This window comes from Trichosurus vulpecula, chromosome 9, assembly GCF_011100635.1.
Source record: "Trichosurus vulpecula isolate mTriVul1 chromosome 9, mTriVul1.pri, whole genome shotgun sequence".
Taxonomy (NCBI): Eukaryota; Metazoa; Chordata; class Mammalia; order Diprotodontia; family Phalangeridae; genus Trichosurus; species Trichosurus vulpecula.
In genome coordinates, this window is record NC_050581.1 from 143616060 (window position 1) to 143642437 (window position 26378).

A 26378-nucleotide genomic window follows, 5' to 3' on the forward strand; every position below is an offset into this window, starting at 1 on the left:
AAAAGGCCTTCAGATTTGGCATTTAAGAGATCACTGGTAATTTTTGGAAAGAGCAGTGCTAACCAGTGAAGAAGTGGAGGCAAGCGGTATAAATAGCTCCTTCTAGGTATTTTTGTCTAGGAAAAGGAGGAAAGATAGAGGCTAAATTGAGGAGATGGAAGGGCTAGTGGGATTTTCCAGGATGGTAGACACAGGCGTATCTGAGGGCAGCAGGGAAAGAACCAGTAGAGAGAGAGTCTGAAGATTAGAGATAGTGGGGAGATCAGAGGGGAACAATCTGCTGGAGAAGATGGAGGAGAGGATGGGATTCAGGGGATGTATAAAGGTTGGTCTCGGCAAGAAGGGTCACCTTTCCATCAGAGACTTGAGCAATGGATAGAACAAGAACTGATGTCAAGGGGTTCTGAGACATAGAGAAGATGGAGCTCACAGCAAATGGTCTCTATTTTCCCCATAAAGTGTGAGGCAAGGTACTCAGCTGAGAAAGAGACCGTTTCATTTCTCTTTGAATTCCCAGAGCCTTGTGTGTAATAGGCACTTAGTAAATGCTTGCTGATTTCTTCAGCTCGCCATAGCTCTTCTGTGCACAGCTGCCCAGCTAACTCAGATTCCTTTACCAACAGAAAGGGTACCTGGTGTGGTAAAGTAGTCCTGAGAAGTTCCTAAATAAACATGCTGTCATTAGCTTTTCCTGGGCGGTTGTACTAACATGAATGAGGTCAGGGAGTCCCAGGGGCAAGTCTTGGGTCTTTGTCCTGCCCAGTGATTGTTTGAATGGTTATTAGAACACTGGGCTGGAAGTACGTAGTGGGTCTGCTCTAAGAGGGGCAGTAGTTCACAGGTTTTTGTTGAATCTTGCCCTGTGCTATGTGGTGGAGGAGATTGTGAGGAGAAAAAGTATGACAGAAGTCCCAGCCCTTGAATTCCTAATCTGTTTGGGACCATATATGCACAAGATGGCTGGAGAGCGGTATGTAATGTCATGCTAAATCATATGATTAAGACGGTAATTACTGTAAGAGTTTAGGAAAGAAGAGGTTCGTATGAGTCTAGGAAACCTTCCTGGAGATAAGAGATAGACAGATTTCTCTTTCAAGCAATCAGTAAACATTAAGCTCCTATAAATAACAAAAACATTGATAATAATAAACATTAGCTCAGGCCCTGTGCTAAACACTGAGGATACAAAAAGAGGCCAAAGACTGTCCCTGCCCTCAAGGATTTTACTAATGGGGGAGACAACATGCAAACAAATAAATACCAAGCAACCTGTGGACAGGATAAATAGGAAATAATTAACCGAGGGTAGGCACTGGAATTAGGAAGGATTGGGGAAAGCTTCCTGTTGAAAATGAGATTTTAGTTGGGATCTAAACGGAGCCAGGGAAGCCAGCAGGCAGAGACGAGAACATTCCAGAAATGGGGGGTGGCCAGAGAAAATTCCCAGGGCCAAGAGACAGAGTGTCTTTTGTATGGATCAGCAAGGAGGCCAAAGTCATGGAATCAAAGAGGAAATGGTAGAGAGTAAGGTGTAAGAAGACTGGAGAGGTCTTGAACACACCACTCTAGGATTTCTTGAGTATGTGGTATGTGCTCTGTGACTAGGCCTTTTACTAGGTTATTTCCAAATAGGAAAATAATGTTTTGGCATCTAATTAAGTTTTTATCTTATTAGGACATTTTCTAGGCTTATGTGAGCCAGAAACATAAATGACACCCACTGAGACTTAGGAAGGGGGAGCAGTGAGAGGTAGATGAAGCTCCAGCTCTGCCATCTGTGACCTTCGTGACCCTGAGCAAGTCTGCTGCTCCCTCTGAGGCTCCTCACACTCTGCCTTATAGTTATGAGGATCAGTTGAGAGAATTGAGTGTATGTCAAGCACTCTGTGCCCACAAAGTGCATTGTCAGTGTAAACTGGAATTACTGCTGTCAGTCCTGCCTGATTACCGTTACTGTTATGGTCACAGAGGAAGGCTCTCTAGAGAGGTTGTATGGACAAGAGTGATACAAGTTGAGGACTAGAAAGGCCTCACTCTCTGTCAGCGAAGGGAGTACTCACCACCGTGAGATGGGATCTGTCAGTTTCAAAGCAGGGACCAACAAATGTTCCGCCTTGGTCACTATAAGGACTTGAGAGATCCTGTCTCTTACTAAAAGCTTTGTGATCCTTTCAGTATTTAATATTTCCCTGATCTTTTATCCTACTCCAGGCCTGACCTGCAGTTACTCGATTCAGGCTGATGCGCATCCCCCTGGATTGGTCTGGGAGTTCATTTTATCCCCTTCTTAGGAGAAGGCTCAGGGCTTTCCTTGGAAGAGCAATGTAATTAAAGCTGCATGGGATATAGAAATGTGCTCAGTACCTAGGCTCAGTCTGTCTACTGCAAAGAGCCTTGTGACATTGCAGTGATGGCACTGCTAAGGGCGTTAAAAAAACTGCTGATGTTTGCATTCTGTCTACTTTCAGACATAGAGAGACTTCGCTTTCTTTTCAAGGCCCTCCTCCAGTCACTGCCCGCTCGCCCAAGAATATCTTCCCTCACTACTCCAGCTTGCCCTTGGCAGCACTGTAGAGACTAACACCCCCCCCCCCCACACACACACACACACACACAGAGTCAGCCCGGATCAGCCATCTTCTTCTGTAGCCATTTCATGAGATTGGCATTTATAGACACTTAAGGATTACTTTAGGGCTATGAAGCGTTTTATATACTTTCTCACTTCTTGTGTGCCCTGTCTTCTCATACAGGCTCACTGAGAACATAAATGATGTCTTATCCGTTTATGTTTCTTGCAAGGCTGAGCATCCAGTCATTCCCTTAATAATATAATTAACTGCTTAAAAAAAAATCTCAAAGATTTGTATTGGGAGCATATGGATTAGAGTAGGGAGCACAGGGACAAGGCCCCCATGCATTTTTCCTTGTGTCTGAGAGCAGGGATGATTGAATCCTTGAGGACTGGCCAAGGCCTGTAAGACTTACTCTGTATTTACTATGAAGCTTTGTCTGACCACAGACCCACAACCTCCATCAGGACTGAGTAAGTGTGAACCCTTCGTGGGTTGTTACCTCCAAGCTTTCTGCTAAGCTGTGGTTACTTCTCTGATTATTATTGCTTTGTTCCTTTTAAACCATCAAAAACACCAGAGGTCAAAGTTTTTCTTCTCCCCTACCCATAAACCTTCCACTGTGAATCCAAGCCACTGAGCTGCAGTCACAGGCCTCTTTGGCTCTAGTTGTCTATAAATGATGGCAGCTTACCTGGGCTCCTCTGTTAATGGAGGATGGTCCAATCCCCACGACTGGGTCAATACTTGAGTTGGTGGTAGAAGCAGCAGCATTTGTGAGGCTCTGGTTAGGAAACGGTCATCAGATTGAGAAGTGGAAGGTAGACCTCTCAGCTCCACGAAGTGTCAGAGAAGGGAATTAAAACTCTTCCTGTCTGTTTACATTGTTGACGAGAGAAGCAGAGGGGAATCCAAACTCCAGTCCTGGCCAGAGCCTCTTCAGGTTTTCTCAGCTTTGCTCCCATGCCCCACGATATGGCTGCAGAGCAGGGGCTCTGGTCATCTGTGAGCCAGACAAAGGAAACTGCTCGTGTTTTACATTCTCAGCTTCTTCAGGTTTTCTTCAGCAGCAAGATCAGTTGGCCCCTTATTAGCCTCATCACCGGATTTCAGCACTGAAGTAGATTTATCAGTTGATAGGACTGCCTTAACACCCTGGGAGCTGGGGAGATGCATCTGAAAGCCTTTAATTGGAATTTCAAAGCTCTGTGTTTTGTCTTTTTAGGGAACAAATGAGATCCTCCGCATGTATATTGCCATGACAGGATTGCAACACGCAGGCCAAGCCTTAACAAAGAAAGTCAGGTATGTGCGCTTCTGCTGTTGGAGCTTCCAAAGGGTCAAATGCTTGTAGTCACCAAACTCTTACTAGTTTAGTTCCCCAGCTCTTGTTTTAGCCAGGAAATAGAAGGAAGAGACCTCAGATGTCTCCTCTCTCCCTGGAGCTCTAGGAGGGATAGAGACCACTACCATGGATATGAAGGGGAGGGAGGTTGCTCCCTTTCCCCCTACTCCAAAACCTAGGGTTCTGAGCAGGCAAGTCTAAAACTACTTAGAGACACTTTCCTAGGCCTTGGCCTCTTCTTACTACTGGTTGCTGTTTCTTACTTATTAAAAAACATAAAGCCCTCTTCTGAAACTAGTGTTTGAGCATAATTGCTATCATCATCATCACCATCATCAGTATTATGATTTCAGAACCTGGGCCATACTTTTTTTTTTCTCTAAGCAGTCTTCTTCCTGGACCAAATAAGCAAAATATTTCTGCTACCGATTCGTGTAGGTGGTGATTTGTTTGTTAACCTGAAAAGGGATTTTTAATCCTTTAAAAAGTCTAAAACATATCAGAGTCCGACAGGAAAAAGGAGGGTCCATCCTCTTTACCAGCTGCCCTTAAATTGGAAGAGATTTAGACTGAGGAGCCTCACGTAGCGTCCCCTCTGGCACCTTGTTTCCCTTCCAGTGTAGAGGCCATCTTTGTGGTGGCTTAGATTTGCGAGGAGTCAGAAATTGGCGGGGGTGGGGTGGGGCGGGATGAGGCGGGGAATGTCTTTCTACCCTGCTTCTAGTCACTGTTCTTGAATCCAGCCATTTCTTTTTCCATTCCTCTGAGATTGCTGTGCCCTCCTGTCTGGTTTCCTCCCTGCCTTTCTCCCAGGCACTACAGCCCATGAGGGAATTTGGTTTTCAGAGTCTATGAAATAGCATGCATCTCTCATAGGACAGCAAAGCTCAGGGGTGAGGAGGAATCTGGTTGGGGGGGGAGCGGGGTTGTTGAGTTTTAGAAATGGCTTCTGGGATGCAAATAGGAATTACTAAAATTCATTTGTTCGGCATACCTTCTGAAGGAACTGCTTCTGAGCCAGGTTAATTGGAATTTAACTGTGAGCTAGACCCAGACCTGCATACTTGATTTCCTGACAGTGAAGTGCCCCCTTGGGAGTGAGAAAAGGTCCCTAAGCTGCCAGTGTCTGGGGGCAGCATGCCTTGTAGCTAGGGAGTTGAGCAGATGACGGAAGAGAAGCTAAACAATACTAGTGGTGATAATGACACTTACACTGTGCCCTAAGATTTACCAAGTGTTTAACATATCCTGTCATTAGATCCTCAACATGACTTCATGAGGCTAGTGCCACAGTTCTCATCCCCATTTTACTGATGAGGAAACAGGCTCAGAGATGGCAACGTGCCCTCAGCTAATAGGCGTCTACAGCCAGATCTGCACCCAGAGTGTCCTTACTCCAAGCCCAGTGTCGTTTCCCCACACCACATTCATTGCCTTTTAATGTGACCCAATAATTGCTTCTTTAGTAGGGGCAGGTGAGCTTCTAGGGTCAGATTATTCAAGCAGCTTTTGGAGTTAGAATTCTGAGCTGAAGGCCCAGCTTCTTCACTTCCTGCAGGGGATGAGCCGTCTCATCTCGCAGTTATCTCTTAGCTCTGGTCCATTTACCAGACAGGTGGGGTGCATCGCTGACCAAAGGGAAGGTTAGTTGCCTAGCCAAACTGCCTTAGCAGCATGTCCACTCTGTTCCCAAAATAATAAACATTTTCTTCCAGTGTAACCTTAAGCCTTCTGAGGTTTTTTAGGCTTCCTTTATCAGTAGGTCTCTTTATCAGTAAAATGAAGATCATAACATCCACCCTTTGTCCTCAACCATATTATGAAATGAATTAGTACCTGCAAAATGCTTTGGAATTATACCTTCCATAAACTATCACTCTTAGCACAAAATAATGTCTTGGGCTTCGATGATACTTCCTGTTAACACAGGATCTGGCTTGCAGATAATCTGTGGGTATATTCTGAACAAAGAGCCTTTCTGCTGAAATGCTGTTTTTATAAATAACTCATTATAGTCCTTTGTCAGAACTCTTGACCACAACTGGCCCAAAACATTGGTGCCTGAGTACCAATTGAGTAGGCTTCTGAATCCCATTTCAGAGAAATGCAGAGAGGAAACTTCGGCGTTGCAATGGAATATGTGTCAGCCAAACTTCAAGAAAGCCTGGTCAGGAAGGTCCATCTTGGTCTGACGGGAAAAAATGGATTGGTACATCCCAGTGTGGAGGTGAGGATGGCTTGTATTTCTTGGTCACTGGTGGGTAGATCCAAGAGGCTAGTGATAGTCCATTGAGGGGGTGTGTATGTAATGCTTTGTTCTAGGCCATCAGCCCTGGGGGTTAGGTTAGGTGGAGGGGGGTAGCCTTGGGCCCTCTTCCCATCCTTACCACAAGACAGATTCATTTGCTCCATTTGAAGATACCCCTGGACAAGAGGTGGTCAGGCCTCTGCTAGCTCGAAATCCTAAGTTACTTTGAACACAATTTTTTTCATTCATCTGATACCTTTTTATGTGGGAGATCCCAGTCCACTTACCTTTTCCTCCCCCTTAACAGTCCGTTCAAGTTCTGCTGGCTGCCTCAGGGGTCCTTAGTCTACAGATCCAGATGACTTGTTATTTTTATCCCAGTATTGCTTATTAATTATACATTATTTTCCTAATTATTTTTTCCAAGTTTCCCGTTAATTCCTCCCTCAAATTAAATTCATTTGGCACAGTTACCTCAGATGACAGGATCTTTACAACTTATAGATCACATGTTCATCCACAGCACTGGGTATTCCAGCTGCCTGTATGCATACCTGCATTATTGAAGAATCCTTTTAAAAAATCCTCCTAGAAAAATCAATAAAATTAGCCACAAAACTAACAGACTTTTTATTTTAAAATTTGATTTAATGTATACATCCTTTTCCTTTTAGAAATGATTCTTCCTGAGAAACCCCAGTTGAGAGAGATTGAAATTTTTGTTTTATCAGTGTTTATGAAACTAATCTACCTTATAGGGAAAAAATGATAAAGTGAACATAGTTAAGAATACCAGATCTTTCTTTTTGAGGCCATAGAAAAATGCAAAAAATAACAACATGGATTCTGTTTGGTAGACAAGTGGCTTGCAGCTTGATTATTTGCTACCCCAACCACTCAGTGGGCCCACTCTGCAGATAGTGCCCACCTTTGGAATATCTCTTTACTCTCTCAAGTGATGTCCTTGGTAGGGCTAGCCTTGAGATCCGTACTTTCGGTTCACATGTGCTAACCAAGTGGGAACAGGGAAAGTCAAGGTGGGAACCCAGGAGATCTGAGGGCCTATAATATTGCGCTGGTTTGAACCCAGAGGGATGTTGATTAAGTGCTATTAAATTCATTTTCCTTGTTACGGATTCTGCAGCTGTGTGTTCTGCTTCCCTTATAGGAGAGTGCAAACCGGCTAGAAGAAAATGTGTATCATTTTGGGAAGATGGTAGAGGTGCTGCTCAGGCGGTTTGGCAAGGTAACTAAGCCCCTCTTGGACAGTGAAGGCACCAGGGCTAAGAAGTAACTGCAGGTCAGCTTAGACCGTGCAGAAAAGCTCTTCACTTTTCAGCCTACACCCACCATTCTGGGAGGTCAGAGAGCAACTTGTGGAAGAGCAGCCACTGCCCTTTTTTAAAAGCCCTCGTTACAGCAGCTTCCATGCACAAGATGTGTTAGGTTTTACCAGGTGCTTTCCACACAGCATGTCATGTTCTGGAAGGGGGTCAGAGAGTGACACTGACATGGCCGAGGTCACCAACAAGTGATAACAGGGAAGAGAATCCACCTAGAATGTCCTCTCTTTGCCAGTCTCTGGTGAAATCCCACCTGTCTTTCGGGGCCTATCCTTGGTACTGCCTCTGACCCAAAGCCTTCCTTCATCTCCCCTCTCTGGAATGATCCTTCGCTGCAATCTGTTCACCAAGCACATGTGGCATTCTAACCATTTCTATGTGTAGTTGATTCTACTTACTAATTTCTAAGCCTCTTGGGGCAAGGATTGGGCCTTATTCATCCTCGTGTCTATCCTAGATTTAAGTAGAAGGACTTCATTGTTTGTTGAAAAGAGTTTTCATTATCACCCTGAGGATTTCAGAAACATTCAAAAACACCTTGAATGTTTGGGGCCATCAGATCTGCTCCCTTCTCTCTCAGGAATTAGGGAGACTCCTCCATCTTTGTGTTAAAGTGACTTCCTTTTCTTAGACTATCGTGGAAGAGCAGTTGGCCATGAAGCGAATAGCGAACATCGTGATTAACCTGTATGCCATGTCCGCTGTCCTCTCCCGCGCTAGTCGTGCCGTCCGCATTGGGCTACGCAACCATGACCTCGATGTGAGTATGTGAGGGGGGATGGGGCTGCAGGCAATTTTTCTCCCCTAAGTTCAGCACATATATGGTGAATCCACTTATCCATTTGTTTTCAGTATGTTGTTTTTTAAATACAGTTGGTTTTGGAGACAGAAGCATTTCTTTGGGAAATAGGTTTGATGACTTCAATTTGCTAGTAAGCGACAGGATCAGTTATTGAAGGGCTCGGTCCTTATAGTCAGTTTTGGCCTTGCCTGCAGAAAAAAAGGTGTTTTTTTTTTATATTCAGTGATTCCATAACATTTTTTCCCCAGAGAAATAAAAGGAATAACATTTATCTGTGCAATGTAGGTAAAACTGTTAGCAACAATTCACTCTTTGACCTTGGACATAACACTCCTCCCTGGCACCTCAATTTCATATGTGAAATGAGTGTTTGACCAAATGATCTCCAAGGCCTTTCCTTTCATTACAGGTGTAATGTTATGGCTCTTGGGGAACTTAACAATCCATCAATTACATCTCAGTTGTGCTCTGTAATCATGGGGTGGGATGGGGGCTACTTTGGAAGAGGCTCGAGATCTCACCCTCCCTGTTTGCTCAGAGCCAGACTGTGCTCACCATTCCTGACTCCAGCCCTGCTGCAGGACCCCAGAGAAGACAGAGCTCCCCTGCATGTGCCCTCAGTGCTCCTCTTCTCCTCAGCTTCCCATGCATATACACTCAGCGCACCACTAAGAGAGTTTGGGGGCTGTCCTTTACTTAACCCGGTTCACCCGAAGGTTGAGATTACTGAATGTATTTGTTTAAAAGAGGAAAATTTTAAATCTGCTCATGTTTATATTTTTTCTTCTAGGTTCTGCTGACAAATATTTTCTGCACAGAGGCATATTTCGAGAATCTTCACAACATGTCTCAGTTAGAAAAACGTAAGTGATGTGGGCTCTGAGACCCAATCAGAGAGTGAGACTTTGGACATAGGCTGGTGGTTCTAGGACTGGGCTAGTTCAGAATTCTTCTGGATTATTCATCTGTGTAAGAGTAAGGAGTAACAATGCACACATTTCAAATGAAGGTCTTGTTTATACTCATTTAGCCAAACCGAATGCTCCTCCCTCCCTCCTTAGTGCCTGGTAGTATAGGACAAAGTAGAAGAATATTTGAATTACTTTGGTGGGCAGCATTTTCACGTGCCCTAGTAATCAAGGCATCGCGTCATTCTTAAAATAATTTATCGTTATCTTTCATAATAGAACCATGACAGTAACAACAACAAAGAGACCTTCCTGAATGGTGCCCTGCCCCCTGTAAGGGTAATAGCTGGATGTTTCCCGAGACAACTTTAGTGAGACCTGCAGTGCGTGCATTGTTGGGTAAAGAAGTATGAGACACAAGGTCACCAGTTCTTGACCTTCCCCACATACGACTGTTTTATTGGGGCTTTCTCTTCAAACCGCCCAGAAAGGTGACCCTTGTGTGATGGTCCTGGCTGGCAGATAAGACCGGACATCAGACTATGGTTATTACCAGCTCATACTCCTGGAGCCTCTTTGGGAGAGAGGTTCCTAGAAAAGGGAGCAGGAATTTTCTGTTTACTCATCAATAGTTGCTTATAGTTAAGAATACGATCCCCAGGTACTTAATGAATTTTATTTGCTGTGAATGTTGCAGACATTGGTCTAGGAAAGCCATGGGGATTGCCAACATCCTTTCCTATAGTAGATAGGAAAACAGCAGCCAGAAGAGTCTTCACATAGCCCCAGTTTGGGGGCGTTTGGACGTTCAGGAGAGAGTGAATTGGCCTTGTCTGCCTCATTCATGCATAGCTGAGGCTCCCTCCCCTTCCCAGGGCATTTGTTTGCATCTCACTCTTAGACTTTCCATGAGCCAGCCCTGCTGCTCCTGCTTGACTATGGGCCCTCTCAGGCTATCGTTGCATGCTCTCCTGAGGATAAGGCAGCTTGGGTAATTACCTGGGCCTACAACAGTCGGATGCCCAGAAATCAACTGATTAGACAGACTGCTTTTCTCTCCTAGTACTGAGATTGATTGCCGTTTCCTTATGCTTTTTCTCAAATGCTATAATGGTGATATTCACATCTGTATCTGTCATGTTTTTGTTTTTGCTTTTTTTTTTTTTCCAGATTCTCCTGAAAATCTAGATGACCACATTAAAAAGGCTGCCCAGCAGATCCTGGGTAGCAGAGCCTTCACATGTGCTCATCCCTTGGAAAGGATATTCTGAGAAGAGGGGAAAGTGTTCTTGGAATCTGTAGATGATTATGATTTACCACGTCTCTGAACTGCATCAGCTCATGACTTTATATGGCTCTGATTTAGAATGACACTTGCCATTTTTTCACAGAATAAAGAAATTAATAATTGTGAAAAAGTTTTATTAAAAATATTTAAAGCTCTGTTTGATTCCTTTTGTCAGGCTCCTAAATGACCATCTTACCTCTAGAACTGTCCTAAATTTTGCTAAACTGAGTCCTGTCCTAGCACACTCTCCTTCCACATGATTCGTGTTCCTTCCAGGGCAGAGAATGAAGGCTGGTAAAGGCAGCTCAGAGACCAACTTGACAAGTTCTTGGGGAGGAAACAGTCAGTCTGAGGATGCCCACACCTTTTGAACCTTGCTCTTAAGATCAATTTTTCCCATTCTTAGAGCTGTGGTGGGGAGAGCCCTTGATTGGGTCAGAGGCTGAAGATGGCTGGGATCCAGTCAGCGCCTGGGTGCCCTCATCTTCAGACCAGCTGCCATCTTCTTAGGGTCAGAATGAGTGCTTACTTCCTAGTCTGCCCCGACCCGCTTGACTGCAGGTGACAGAAGAGCTTGGGGTTCCCCAAGCTTGGTCTCTAAGCCAACCCCTGCCTGAAAAGGGATCTTCCCACGGAGGCCCCATGTGGAGGAATCCACTGCCTTAGGGGAGATGGGGCAGCCTATTTCACTGCTCCATAGCTCCTCTGGTTAGCAAGTATTTATCAAACGTGAAGCCTCTTTAAAGGCAACCTGTGCCTGTAGCTCCTGGTTCTGCCTGCCTTGGGGCCAAGTAGACTAAATCTTATTTTTTTCCACACAACAGTTAAGCATGCCTTCCCTCACCACCTCTAGGCTATACTGCCCCAATGCTTCAACCGGCCCTCACCCAGCATGAACTTTGGGCCCTTCCCCACCCTGATTTCCTTCTGCACATTCTGGCTTACTGACATTCTCCCCAAAATGGGGGGTGCCTACTCACGAACATGATACCCCAGAGGTGGCCTTGCCAGGGCAGGGCACAGTGGGGCACCTTTCTTACTGTAGCCCAAGAAGGCCACGAGGTCCCGTGGGGACAGCACTGGTTTTTGCAGTCCGAGGACCCAGGTCCAACCCCACATCTGATGTCTGGTACCTCTGGAACCTTGGCCAGCAACTCCACCTCCCCAGCCTCATTTTCCTCATCTGCAAAAGGAGGGGGTTGGCCTAGATGGCCCCGGGGGCCCTTCCAGCTCTCACTCTATGATCCTAAGGCCCTATTCATCTCTTGGTTGCCACACTAAACCACTGACTCCTTGGTGCATATGTCCAACGCTAGGATTGCTAGGTCAGAGCAACAGCTCATTCTGTTTTCTCTTTCCAGTTCCAGACTTTCCCAGAACAATTGAACTGATTCACCAGTAATGTCCTCACAATCCCTCTTAACGCCAACGGTCATTTTTGCCAATTTGCTGAGTAGAAGGTAAAACTTGAGAGTTGTTTTAATTTTTGTGGTTCAGTCATTCAGTTGTATCTGACTCTCCATGACCCCATTTGGGCTTTTCTTGGCAGAGATATTGGAGCGGTTTGCCATTTCCTTCTCCAGCTCATTTTACAGATGAGGAAACTGAGGCAAATAGGATTAAGTGACTTACCCAGTGTCTGTGGTGGCATTTGAACTCAGGTCTTCATGATTCCAGGCTCAGCGCTCTATCCACTGTACAACCTAGCTGCCCCTCTCATCTAGCTGTTTTAATTTGCATCTCCCTTATTAGTGATTTGGAGCATCTTTTAGGGCTTGTTGACAGCTTGCAGCTTTTCTGAAAACCATTCACTCCTTTGAAATAAACGTCTCTTTTTTGGCACGATCTATTCTTGGTGAAGGCTGACTTGTGACTCGTGATCAGTGCTTCTATTTTAAAAATTAGTAGTCGCACACCAAACGATTTGGTTTTGTGGAAAGTGCTGGATTTGGAGTCAGGACCGTGGTTCAAATCCCAGCCCTGCCACTTAGTACCCTAACCTCTGCAAGCTTCTGTTTCTTCATCCATTAAAACAGGGAGTCAGACTTGTAACGATCAGTTAGCATCTGTGAATCTTTCTGAAATCCTACACTGTTAAGTACTGAAAACCAGCCTTTCTGGAAACATCAGACACACCAGTACCACTCTATTGCCGCTGCCTCATCCTCTCTATCTCTCCTCACCCCAACATTGTCATAAGAGTGAAAAAACATAGTTTCCTGATATTCACAAAGAGGTTAAATTTGGCCATCCAGAGTAGAGAGAAGATAGAGCTCTAAATGGTGCCCCCTAATGGGGACTTCCTGTCCTAAAACAGCTTCTGCGTGTCCATTACCTACATTGGGTCAGTAGCTGGATAAAGTGTCGCCATGGCAGGGCAGGGAATGATGTCAAACAATGATCAGTTAACAAGTATTAAGTGCCAGGCATATACTGGGCATGGGGCAGGAGAAAAAATCTGCCTCAAGGAGCTTGCCCTGTAAAGAAGTTTAAACACGCCCCCACACCCCAGGTATTCTAATGAAAAATCTTGGAAGGTCGTGTGTGGAGGAGCCCTTTCCATTAGTCACAAATACTTCAGCAGTGATGATCTGGGGATAGCTAGGTGGCGCGGTGAGTCAGCAGTCAGGAGCCCCTGGAGTCAGGAGGACCTGAGCTCAAATCCGGCCTCAGACACTTGACACATTTACTAAGCAAGGCACTTAACCCCAATTGCCCTGCCTTCCCCCCTCCAAAAATTAAAAAAAAAAATGATGATTTCCCCTTAACTCCACAACCATAAATGGATATATTTAAGATTCCCAACTCTATACTTGCTACGCTTTTGCCATGGTAAATCTTAGACCCGAAAGAAAAGCTCAAACGTCACTTTGCCTTTCTCAAGGCCTGTCTTGCCCTCAGTCTCAGCTAGAGCCTCTCATTTCCCTGCTCTTTGGAGCCACAGCAGACATGACAGTAGAATTTCCAAAAGAGGAGGACACTGACCTTGGGTAAAACCTCTTCTCTTCTCTATGAATCTCAGCTTCTTCATCTATAAAATGAGGGGGTTTGACTAAGGTACCTTCCAACTCAAAATCCTCATGAGTGAATTTATGATCACAATGTTTGAGCCCATGGCCTCCGACACCAATTACAAGAATTAGTCCTTCCTCAGGTGAGAAGAGGAGCCAGGTATTCCTCTGACCTGTGCCTGGAGCCTTCCATCCCTGCCAGGCACAGCCTGTCCTGAAGAAAGGATGCAATGGGCTGGGCTGGGTTTCTTCCATCTGCCTCAACACAAGGCAACTTCCATTCCCTGCTGCCATGTCAGACTCCCAACCAGGATGCAGAGTCCCTCTGGTGCAGAGGAGTGACCTACCCCTTGACTTCAGGCCTCCAATCTCTTGCTGCATCCATCCTTTGACAGAAGAGGAAGAGAAAAGTTCATGGGGATTGGGACTTCTTCCTCCTGCTGTGCAGGCTGGATTTTCATCTCCGGCAATCCACCTCCAGCCTCTGGAGGGAAGAGGAGTTGTAAAGTAGGGGCCTCCATCTGACCTCATGCCTCGCATTTTATATTGCACTTATCTCCAGTGTGATATTCAACCTCTACTGGGAAGAGGAGTGACACCCTCCCACTTGATGAACATTTTCACACCTGGTCATACCTTTGACTTCCTGGTGACTGAACTCCTATAGATATCCCAACCGCATTCTGTACCCCAGTCCTACCACTCGAGTCCTCATTCTCCCCCCAACCATCCCACCCTCAAGTTTCCACCAAACACCACCCAGTCCTTCCACTGTGCCCTCTGGAATGCTTGTTCCATAGGCAACAAACTTTTCTTTACACTAAATCCTTTCCTCTCCCATTCTTCTATCTACAAACTACTGCACGAAACCTGGCTTTCCTCTGATGACACAGCCTCCCTGGCCACCCTTTCCAGTGCTGGCTGAACCTTCACTCAGTCTCCTCATCTCACAAGCCAAGGTAGGAGAGTTGGGATACCTCTTGCTCCCCATTGCCACTTCCAGCTTCTCCCTCTATCTCCATCACTCAGTAACCTCTCTTACTATGAGGTTCACGCTATTCATATCTAAGACCCAATCAAAATCCTGGTAGCCCCAGGCTCTCTCCTTCCTTCCTCAATGAATTCAGTAACTGACTCACAATTTTTCTTTCCTACTCAACTCCTGCCTTCATACTAGGGGACTTCAACATACATACTGACTGCCCCTCAAACACCCAGCCACTTAATTCCTCAACTACTCATTTCGCATGAGCTACTCATCAACCTCACCTCAGCCACACGCAAAGATGACCATACCTGTAATCTTGCCATCACCTACAAATGTACCACCAGAATGTTTAAGAATTCCAAACTCCCCCATCCAACCATAATCTATTGGTTTTCCACTTCTCCCTCTGCCTTCCTTTACGAAACTACTCTCTGTCCATCCCTTGACCTCTCATTCTCTCCTACGCTATCACCCTGAACTAGCCACTCTCTCCTCTTTTCCTAATCTTTACCCCTTGGTAAACCAATTCATCTCTATAGTCTCCTTCTCTCTTAACTCCCTAGTCCCCTCATATCACTGGTTATACCAAGACAAATCTCAGCCTTGGGTTAATCCTATCACTTACCACCTTGGTGCTCCTACTGTACTGCAGAATAAAAATGGAGAAAACTATGTAACTGTTCTGACTGGATCCGCTACAAATGTATGTTACAGAATCTCAACTCGGCCCTCGTTGCTGGTTGGCAATCCTACCATACCTCCCTTATCAACTTACTATCCCACTCTCCACAGAACCTCCTCCAAACCTTTTTATTCTTCTTCAAACCTCCCATGGGTCCCCCTAACCTCAGTCTCTCAGCTGAGAACCTGGCTTTATATCTAACAGAAAAAACTGAGGCCATTCGGAGGAAGCTCCCTCTTCTTCCCTCTTCCTCACCCCATATCACTTATATTCTTCTACCACTCTCTCCTTCACATCCCCGCCCCGCTCCCCTCCCGCCCCCCCCCCCCCCCCCGCCCGTCTCTCATGAGGAAGTGGCCTTACTCCCTTTACCTGTATAAGCAATCCCATTGTATCCTGTCTCCCCCAACAGATTGCCCCCTCTGTCATCCCCACTACCTACAAACATGCCCCTTCTCCCTCTGCATTGGTAACTAAGATGGGATTTTCTTACTATTTTAGAATGATAAATTAATTAAGTCTCTTTGATTGAGCCTTACCAGGTGCAAAGCCCCAGGCCCAAACCCCTAATTACTAGGTGCTAAGCCTATGTGGGTGTGAAGCCCTCAGGGTCCTAAGGGGAGTTGCTAAGACCAGAGCCAGTAGTAGGAGCCTGAGTTCTGGTCACTCAGATGACATTTGATGATGGCTAAAGAGTGTATAAAAAGAAAGAACAGAGCTATTTGCTTGGGGCTCTCACTCTTGGAGGAATGTTGATGTGGAGACTCTGGGCAGCTGAGGTTAAGAGCCCTCCAGCTTGTGAACCCAGATGTTGATGCCTTCTTGGTAACTACGAATTGTATTTAGTCTGTTTATAATGTATCTTTGTAATTTGTTTGTATTTGCTCTGAGGTTCAGGGTGCTGGCTTTTCTCCCGAACTAAGTGAATGATATTTGTATGATGGATTGAAATAAGATTGTTAACCCCTTAACGTTGCTTTCCTTAGTAAAGCAGATCAAAAGAACTGTGCTGGCAGCGTTCTTGTTGAGCTTGTGTTGGTCTTTCACCCCCACAGCAGCTGCTAGCCGAATTGTTGCAACACCCTCATCCTGAAAAAACCTTCATTTGATCCTTCCACCCCCACCATCAATCTATATCTCTTTGACATCTCCCCAATGCACCCCCTTTTTCTCCTCTGATGCTTCTGTTTTCTCTCCTCTTACTCTCTTCTTAACCCTTTACAATCCAGATTCGAACTTTATCATTCCACCAAAACCACTCTCTCCAAAGTAACCAGTGATCTCTTAATCGCCAAATGCAGTGATTGTTTCTCCATCCTCATTCTCCTTGACCTCTCTGCAGCCTTTGACACTGCTGATCACTCTCTGTTCCAGGAGACTCTCTCTTTTCTCTTAGTTTTCAGGACACCATCTCTCCTGGTTCTCCACCTACCTCTCTGATTGCTCCTTCTCTGTCTCCTTTCCTGGATCCTCTTCCAGATTGCACCCTCTATCCCTCAGAATCCTGATCTAAACCCTCTTCTCTATATATATTAATTCACTTGGTCATATCATAAGCTCCAAAAGCTTTAATTACCATCTCTATGCCTATAATCCTCAAATCTGCCTATCCTGCCCTAATCTTTCTGCTGTCCTCCAATCTTGCATTTTCAACTACTTTCCACACACCTTGAACTGGATTCCAGCAGACAAACTAAACATGTCCAAAACTGAACTCATTTCTTTTCCCCTATACCTTCTCCCACCCCTCAAACCTTCCCTGATGCTGTAGAGGGCAATACCCTCCCAGTCCCTCAGGCTCACAACCTCAGAGTCATCCTGGATTCCTCACTACCTCTGACCCCCTCCCCCCAGCCATGTCCAAGTTTTTGCCAAGGCCTGCCAATTTCACCTATGCAACATCACACCAATGCACCTTCTTTTCTCCTCTGATGCTGCTCCCATTCTGGTGCAGGCTCTCATCACCGTATGCCTTGATTATAGTAAGCAAAGTCGCTGGTGGGTTTGCCTGCCTCCAGTCTCTCCCCATAGTAATTTATCCTCCATTTATCCACTAACGTGATCTCCCTAAAGTACAGGTCATCATGTCACCCCCTCCTACTCAATAAACTCCAGTGGCTCCCCATAACCTCCAAGATCAAATACAAAATATTCAGTTTGGCATTCAAAACCCTTCCTAACCAAGCCCCCTCCTCCCTTTCCAGTCTTCTTATATCTTACCCCCCAACACGTACACTTTGACCTAGTGACACTGACCTCCAGGCTGTTCCACGAGCAAGACCTTTCATCTCTCGGCCCCGGGAATTCTCTCTGGCTGACTGTTCTTGGAACATTTTCCCTCCCCTCCTCTGACTTCTAACTTTACTTAAATCTCAAATAAAACCCCACCTTTTACTGGATGCCTTCCCCAATCCCTCTTAATCCTAGTGACTTCTCTCTGTTATTCACGGTTGATTCTCATCATTTGAGGTAGTTATATGCTATAAAGTTGCTGCAAACACTGAATTAGCAAATACTGAAACATCACTCCTAGGAGAAATACACAGTTAGGTTCCTGTGAGCGTCTGGTCACATTTACTTCAGCGCTTATCCCAAGAGGCCTCATTTACAGATCAACACATTCCCCCTGCTTTTTTCTGGCTGTGCCATATTGTTGATTCATTAACATTGAACTCACAGGCAACAGTGGTAGAAGCTTATCTGATACACATATTTTCTCCATTAGGCCAATCATAGCCTTCTTGTGCTTTGAAACACTCGGCAACCCCAGATCCAGGCTTGGGAAGCATTTTAAACAGTGAAATCACCCACAAAAGTGCAAAAAAAAAGTAGCCCTAAATCAACCACAAAAGGATACTTGTTTACAATATGAAAGCTGAACCAAGAAAGTAGAGAGAGCGTCACCTTGTTCAATGATAAGACAGTATGACTGCCCACGACTGCGAAAGCATGGGTATGGATTTTGGTGGCCACAAATAAATTTTAGCAAGTGGGCAAATTTGCAAACATGGAATCTGTGAATAATGAGGATAAATCCACTGTATTTCTTATTTATCTTAGACATAAATTGCTTTGTATAGATTTGCTTGCATGTTATCTCCCCTATTAGATTGCAATTTCCTTGAGGGCAGCTGTCTTTTCCTCTTTTGAATCCCCATTGCTTAGCACAGTGCCTGGCACATAGTAGTAGCTTATTAATGCTGATTGACTGATATACGTATCATTACCTAAGAAGCATGAAGTGAGCACCAAAGGCAATTCATTCATTAAACAATATGACTCCAAGCAATTCAGAATTAGAAGAAAACCTAGTTTAGCCTAATGGTAATCGGCAACATATATTTAATGATCCTAAATTAGCAACATCTTTAAAGAGAAATTTATCAAAAGTTGTGAGCCTAAAAATAACATCTTGGCATTGAAATGTTAATGAATTTCAATGATTAGTAATAAGTATCCTTAGGGAATTTTACAAAAATAGGATAAAGAGACTCTCTTTTTTTTAAAAAATGCTGGGAAAATGTAGAGCCAATCTAACCACTCTTTCTACTAGGTAGTATTTGCAGCCCTTGAAACATGTTGTACTGCACTAGATGGACATACTCAAAGGGCGGGGAAGACCACATCATTTTCATAGGGCTACATCCTTCAGTAAAGGAGTCTGCCAGGGGCAGCTAGATGGCACAGTGAGTAGAGTGCCAACTCTGGAGTCAGGAGGACCTGAGTTCAAATCCAGCCTCAGACACTTGACCCATGACACAATTACTAGCTGTGTGACCTTGGGCAAGTCACTTAACCCCAATTGCCCTGCCTTCCCCCCTCAATAAAAAAGGAGTCTGCTAGTCCCAAAGTTGGCTGTCAGATCCATCTGACAGCAGGATCTACAGCCAGGGAGCTAGCTCTACAAGCATAAATTTGTTTGATTTTTTTTTCCCTTGGAGCTCTTTGAACTTCCAATACTCCATGTTATGCTGGTGAATTATTAAGCTGTGGGTTTTTTAGTAGCCATGGAACAAATCCATTCTCTCATTCTGTCCTCCACAACTACCCAAATGCTCCTCTTTCTTGAATGCCTCTTTACCTGTCCTGGAGATGAGAAAATATATTGTGCTTTTTCATTTATTTTCCATTGAATTACCCAGGGTTTCAGTTATATATACTGGCTAATCAGGCCCCCCAAAAACTTGATTGAAGGCCACTTACGAAGGTTTATACATCAGTGGCCACACATCTCACATCACATTCCTTGGAAGGAGAGGGTGTGAGATAGGCTGTGAGGGTTTTCTTTTCCCTTCGCAGTTTGGAGGTTTCATCACAAACTTTGGGTCTGCACAGTGAGTGATGAAATGTGAGAATGCCAGCATCCTGGTACTTTGTCACAATGATGAATCTAGGGAGCATTGATATGGTTTTTAAATGATGTCAAGGTCCCTGTGGGCACTCTGAACTACATGCATGGTTGACTTTGTCCTGGAGACTGGAAGCTACAATAGAAGAGCTGAAGCTAGGAAATTAATTGATAATTCAAGGCAGATGTTCATCAGGATAATTATTCCATTGACTAGGTTTCCTTATGTTTTTGCAAACTAAACCACAGACAGGACAGAGAGACAGCCTTCTGTGTTCTGAGAGTTTTTTCGGTGTCTGTCCTACTAAATTGTCCTCTTCAGACTGGTTTTCAGTCTTTAAGAAAACCATCCCAAATGAAACAAAGCATCTGTGAAATTACATCTATTTCTAGAACAGCATTTAATGAGCTGCTTGAGCTCTATGGAAATAGTGTCTCTGGAAAAAAAAAATCTAACCAACCAAGAAAACAAATTTCTTTGAAAAACAGTCCAGTCATTTCCATAGACACTGAAAATGCTTATTTACATATTTCTAAATGTCTCTGCAAATAGGCTCAGCAGCATCTGATTACACTTAAACCAATGTCCTTGGTGGCAGGATGTCTTATAGGCATCCCAAACTCAACAGATCCCCCAAAAGCCATCATTTCCCTCCCCTCTCCCAACTTTCCTGAAATCTCCTATGACTGTGAAGGGCACCCCTATCCTCCAAGTCACACAAGGTCACAATGTAAGGGTCACCCTACGCCTCTCCCTTGCATTTACCCCATGTGTCCAAACCACTACCCAATCTGGTCATTTCTACCTTCACAACACCTCTTGGATATGTCTTCCCTCCCCTGTCACCCCCATTCTAGTTCAGGTCCTCATTCTTCTTGCCTGGACCACAATGGAAAACTCAAAGCCAGAGAGTTCAAAGTCTCTTTACTATAAACATCCCAAAACCGGTAGGCAGAAGACATCTGCCCCTTCCCAAAAAGAAAAAAATGTAGTTAGGAAGAGTTCCCCCAAAGCCTCAGAGGCTCTCCACCTTTTAAAAACTGCTTTTATGCTTTTCTTGACCAAAGGGTACAAGATTCCAGATCATTCCACGGGGGGGGGGGGGGGGGGGGGGGGCGCGCAGTTAACCCAAACTGCCCCAGATCTGCCTCTCAAGTTCTCACCAGACCCACCTGATGTGGGAATGATATCGTAGGGCATTAACCCACTCCTCCTCAATTCCACCAAACTGCTGGCCCACAGCAAAACATTTAAAGTTCCTCATAACAGGCTATTTCCTATCCTTCTAGTCCTACACTTTACGCACTCCTCCACATAATCTATAATCCAGATACACTGGGTTATCACCGTCCTTAATATATGACACTCCTTTCCAAAGTCACCCCTGCTGCTACTGTCTTCCCCTTCCATCTAGCATGCTGTTCTCTCCCACATTAGAATGTAAACTCTTTGAGGGCAGACACTGTTTTTGTCTTTCTTTGTATCCCCAACACAGTGCCTGGTACATCGTAAGCACATTATTTAAACAAAGGCTTATAGAATGAGTGAGGATCAGAAAGGAAAAAATTCACCAAGGCCATTAATGAAGATTGGACTGATAGTGTGACAGAAGCAAAGGAAAGCAGATCTGAGGCTTTGTGGTAACCTGGGAGTATAAGGAGAAAGGACAAAGTGCCCTAGCTTATTGATGAGATCTCTTATGGCAGATATTTGGGAGGGCACAGGCACAGGGTGTAATGGCAAGCAAAAATATGACTGTCCCATTTTGCTTGCCATTACGTAGGGTAAACAGACATTGATGACTTGTAATCTGCATTACTGGAGGGATCACCCAAATCAATGAGGTCACAGGTCATTTGGGTATCACCATTAGTGGGAAGACAACAAGCATTTATTAAGCACCTACTATATAACTAATATTATGCTAAGCATTTGACAAATATTAATGGGATTTAAAGAGCATGTTTTCCCAAAAATCAGCCCATAACACAGATCCTTCCACAGTCCTCATAACCTTATTATCAAATCCTCCAATATCAATCCACCAATAAATTGAATCGTTCTTTTTCCCTAAATGTCTCTTTGACTGTTAACAACCACAATTCATCACCTTATGTCTGGTTTAGCATACTTGTTTTCCCAATCTAAATTCATCCCACACACAGAATCTTAGAGGACTAACCTCCCTACCCAGTGCAAGACTAGCCTTAACTACCTTTTGAGTTTTAGAATAATTGTGGTGGCATGGAACCACGCCACGATGGGCTTCAGGACACACAGCTTCTAGTCCCAGCTCAGTCACTAACTTGCTCTTAGCAGACAAGTCACTTCACCTCTTGAGATCCTTACTTCCTTATGCCATAGGATTTGGTGAATATATCCAAGTGAATAAAATATTAAGAAAAATATCTCAAAAAGCAATTTGGGTACAAAGGGGATAGGTGTTGATTCAAGGATATTTAAACAGATCCCACCTCTTGACACCAGGTATGTGACCAGGCACCAGTCATTTGATCTCTGAGTTAGTTACCTCATCTTTTAAGAAAAGGATGAATAGATTAAAATTATACCTTTAATCCCCATCTTGCGGGAATGCTATGGGACTCCTATGACAAGGTATGCAGAGTACTCAACAACTTTTAAAGGATTTCATAAATATCAGATATTAACTAAACTTGGGGAAAGCCTGAACGAACATTGACTTTTGAAATGTTTTTTTTGTTTTTTTACCTCTTATGGAAAATTTTTCATCAAGAAGAGGTATAATAGAAGGTGGCTTCTTGTAAATGTCAAAATCCAAATGCCGTTGCTCCCAGTTCATCCTCTCCCTATCAAGGACAGGCTTCAGGATATTAGTAAATAGCCTATTCTCTTCCCATGACTAAAATGGAAAGAAAAAAAAAGATAGGAAGAAACATTGTTGGTATCGATGAGGAAATCAATCCCTGCGCATGAATTAATTTGCCTAACAAAATATTACCTCTTTTAATTCTTCTATCCGATTCCGATCTGGCCTCTTGGGGTGTTGATTACTTTCAAAGCTAGTCTGATATCCAGGAACTTGAAATCCTTCTGGAGTAAGCCAAAACTTAGATTTGGGTATTTGGCGGGTCAGGCCCAAAGGTTCCGGAAGGGATGCAAGGTATTTTTGAGAGTAAGTGAATCTTTTCCCTCGTTCCTGTAAAGAATGTAACCAAATTAGAAAACAAACCAAAAAAAAACCTTTGGAAAATGTTTTAGTTCAACTCAATAGAACTGACTCAAGGCGGTGGGGGTGGGGGTGTAGTTTTCCATCTGGGCTCAGATAAATGAGTTAGTACCATCTAACCATAGTCCTGTTAGGTGGGGGTTTGCAGAAAGTTCAAGAAGTTATAATTCCTTTCCTCTCTATCTCTAAAAGACTTGAGAAATGGGGAATTATTTTTAGCCACAAAAACTGAAAAGGCTCTGGGAGCCTTTAGATTGTCAGCAAGTCTCTGGGTGTGAGCAGGCGAGGGAAGGAAAGTGATTCCCGATCCCCAATCCCAGTATTCGGGACAGAAAGATGAGATCAAACATCCAGTATAGACAAGAAGTGGGCTGCACTCACCTTGTCCATCTGAGCAATCAACTTCTGTTTCGCGAGCTCCCCAGAGTTCAAAGTCTGAATGCTGTAGTTAAAAATGGACTTCCCATCAGCAGGAATAATTCTGATCATTTTCCCTTCAGGCCGCCGAGGGGTCCTTCTCACTAGAGATGCACTTAAAAAGTTTTTCTGAAAAGATACACCAGGGACTCATCTATCCGGGGCTTCAGTTTTTATCCATCATCTACATAATCCATTTCCATTCCAAGGCTACCATGATAACTATTCTATTTATTCTTCATGATCGCATTTGGGGTTTTCTTGGCAAGGATAATAGAAGCATTTGCTATTTCCTTCTCCAGATCATTTTGCAGATGAGGAGTTGAGGCAAATAGGATTGAATGACTTGTCCAGGGTCACACAGCTAGTCTCAGACCAGATTTGAACTCATGAAGAGGAGTCTTCCTGATTCCAACCAGAGCCAAGATGGAGGCACAGCAAGAAACAGTATAGCAAGCTCTTCCCCAAAACTCCTCCAAACAGATCTAGAAACCAGATCAAATACTGATGGCAATCCCCTCCCCGCCACAAAAACAACAACAGTCAAACCTGGACCAGTATAAAAGCAGACAGACAAGGTTTAGGTCTGTAGACATTAGGGATAAAGGATGGCAATCTGGCCAGAAATCCACTAAGAAGAGAAGTCTGGCAGCCAAGGGAGAGGTTGTGCACCTAGGCAGGAAAAGGTCCCCAAACACAGCCGGAGGGTGAGGGAACAGGTGAAAAGGTCAGAAAAGTATGCTGGGTTCAGGTTGTAAAGAGCTTTAAAAGCTAAATAGATAAACTAGAATTTGAACCTAGAGACAAGGGGAACCAACAATGGTCAGGCCTACACTTTAGTAAAAAATCACTTTGGCAGCTGTGTGGAGGATGAATTGGAGAGGGAGAGGCATACAGCAGAAAGACCAATTAGGCACTTATTTGCAATAGTCCAGCTAAGGGGTCATGAGGATGAACTTAGGGTGGTGAACTTTGGAGTAGCAGAGATAAGAAAATTGTTATGAGAGATATTATGGAAGTAGAATTGACAAGATTTGGCAACTGACTGGATATATGAGGTGAAAGAAAGGGAGAGTCAAGCATAACCAGTGTTCTAGATTGAGAACCTGAATGAATGCCTGAGAAGATGGTGATACCCCTAACAGAAACAGGGAAGTTGGGAAGTGGGGAGGGGGGAAGGGAGGTGTCAAGGGAAGGCAAGAGTCTGTTTTGGGGCAGAAAGATGAGATCAGCTTGGGCATGTTGAGGCTGATATTCCTTATAAAAAATCTAGTTTGAAATATCCAATGCTACATACACATATCCTTTTTTCTTCTTTCGTTTAAACAGTATTTTATTTTTTCCTCCAAAAACATATTAAGAAAATGTTCAGCATTCATTTTTACAAGACTTTGAGTTCCAATTTTTTCTCCCTCCTTCCCTCCCCTTCCTTCTTCTGAAAATGGTAGGCAGTTTGACATAGTTTCTACATGTGCTATCATGGAAAACATATTTCCATATTTGTCACAGTTGTGGAAGAAGAAAACAGATCAAAAGGAAATAAAACTATGCGAAAGAATAAAGTAAGTGAAAAAAATATGCTTCAATCTGCATTGAGTCCATTATATACACATTTTCTTAGCATCCATAAGTAGTAACTTAGTAAAAACTGATTATAAAGGAATTATGAACAAAGGTAAAAATGGCATAAGTAATAAACATATTTGCAGACCATGATATAGTGAAATAGTCATTAAAAAAGGAAACATGAGGGAAATATGCAAATCTAAATGAAGGCTAAGTAATGATATCAGGAATCAGGAACAAATCTTCAGAACAAGATATATATATATCTATATATAGATATATATATGTATGTATATGTACATATATATATATATATATATATGCTAAAGAGAATGACAGTAATGTGATAATGGACCAACCCTCACAGAATGTAGCTAAAGTAGACCTCAGAGGAAGATTTATTTCTCTAAAAATATTTATTAGCAAAATAGTAAAAAAAGAGGATCGAAGAAGAGAGTAAACAATTAAAAAGATCAAATAATGCATTAAAAACACTAAAAGAAGTGTAAAATAAGACATCTTGAAAACTGGAGAATAGAGACATTTGAAAATAGAAAGACTATGTAACTGATAAATAAAAACTAAGTACTGGTTTTTAACGAGACTAACAAAATCAATAAATCATTGGCTCTCCCAATCAAGAAAATAAATAAGAAAATCTAAATCTAAAGTAATTCACTATGATCAAGTTGTGTGCATACCAAGGATGCCATGATGGTTCAATATTAGCAAAAATAATTAGCATAATTAGTCCTATAAACAAAAATTATATGTTTATTTTAATAGACACAAAGGAAACCTTTGACAAAATACAGCAATCGTTTATGTTAAGCCACTCAACCTGGAACTCCGTCCTAGGGCTAAATTTGATTAGTGAGTGTCAACTCACCAAAAATGCTATTTTGGCTGCCCTAGAGCGTGTTACATACCCATCCACCCCAGACATCTTGAGATGGTCCTTTTTCCTTGCTGTGAAGCACACAGCCTCCCTTTCTACTCTCTGCTCAGAGAAAAGTGATCAAATCAATTCTCCCAAAGCTTCTAGAAAAGATATGATGTACACAGTTTCATGCATAATCCTCCTCTTATGTTCTATTTATATGCAAAGCCTCGCTTTATTTGGTGTTTGTTAAGTTCTGAATTTTTAAAAATAAATTTCTTTTTAAAAAATAGGGTATGACAACGGATTGCCCTTTCGTTATATGTGCCATTTCTATGACCCCACAGGCAAAAAGTCTTTCCCTTCTGAATGCAGATTGAGGCAAACTATTTGCTCCCCCTTTTTTTCTTTTGTCTTCTTTCTCTTTTGTTTTTGTTTTTGTTTTGTTTTGTTTCTTCTTTCTCATGATTCATTCCATTGGTCATAATTCTTCTTTGCAACTTGACTATTGTGTAAATAAGTTTAATGCAAAGTTATATGTAGAAGATATATCGGATTCCATGCCATCTTGGGCGGGGGGAGAAGAAAATCTGGAACTCACAATCATGTGGAACTGAGTGTTGTAAACTAAAAATTAAAAAATTTTAATTTAATAAAAAAAAGAATGAAAAAAGTCAAAAAAAGTCCTTCCCTTGTCACCTATATTTATTGTTCTCCCTGCTCCTTTATTAGAATATAAGTTATTTGAGGGTAGGGACTGACTTTTGCCT

General features: G+C 43.4%; 2 protein-coding genes across 2 annotated transcripts in view; one reads left to right on the forward strand and one right to left on the reverse strand.

Moving 5' to 3' along the window:
• Positions 1-10662, forward strand: part of ACAD9 (acyl-CoA dehydrogenase family member 9) — a 53277-nt gene extending 42615 nt beyond the window's left edge. Inside the window, exons 13-18 of the mRNA XM_036739085.1 lie at positions 3799-3878; positions 6019-6145; positions 7335-7412; positions 8141-8269; positions 9102-9174; positions 10390-10662. Of these exons, the coding sequence (XP_036594980.1) occupies positions 3799-3878; positions 6019-6145; positions 7335-7412; positions 8141-8269; positions 9102-9174; positions 10390-10490 (588 nt within the window). The 3' untranslated portion in view covers positions 10491-10662. The remainder of the gene's footprint in view (positions 1-3798; positions 3879-6018; positions 6146-7334; positions 7413-8140; positions 8270-9101; positions 9175-10389) is intronic.
• Positions 10663-11039: 377 nt separating this feature from the next.
• Positions 11040-26378, reverse strand: part of CFAP92 (cilia and flagella associated protein 92 (putative)) — a 76167-nt gene continuing 60828 nt past the window's right edge. Inside the window, exons 8-12 of the mRNA XM_036739646.1 lie at positions 23127-23291; positions 22518-22715; positions 22268-22418; positions 11548-11690; positions 11040-11168 (exon numbers count right to left, since the gene is read on the reverse strand). Coding sequence (XP_036595541.1) covers positions 11040-11168; positions 11548-11690; positions 22268-22418; positions 22518-22715; positions 23127-23291 — 786 coding nt within the window. The remainder of the gene's footprint in view (positions 11169-11547; positions 11691-22267; positions 22419-22517; positions 22716-23126; positions 23292-26378) is intronic.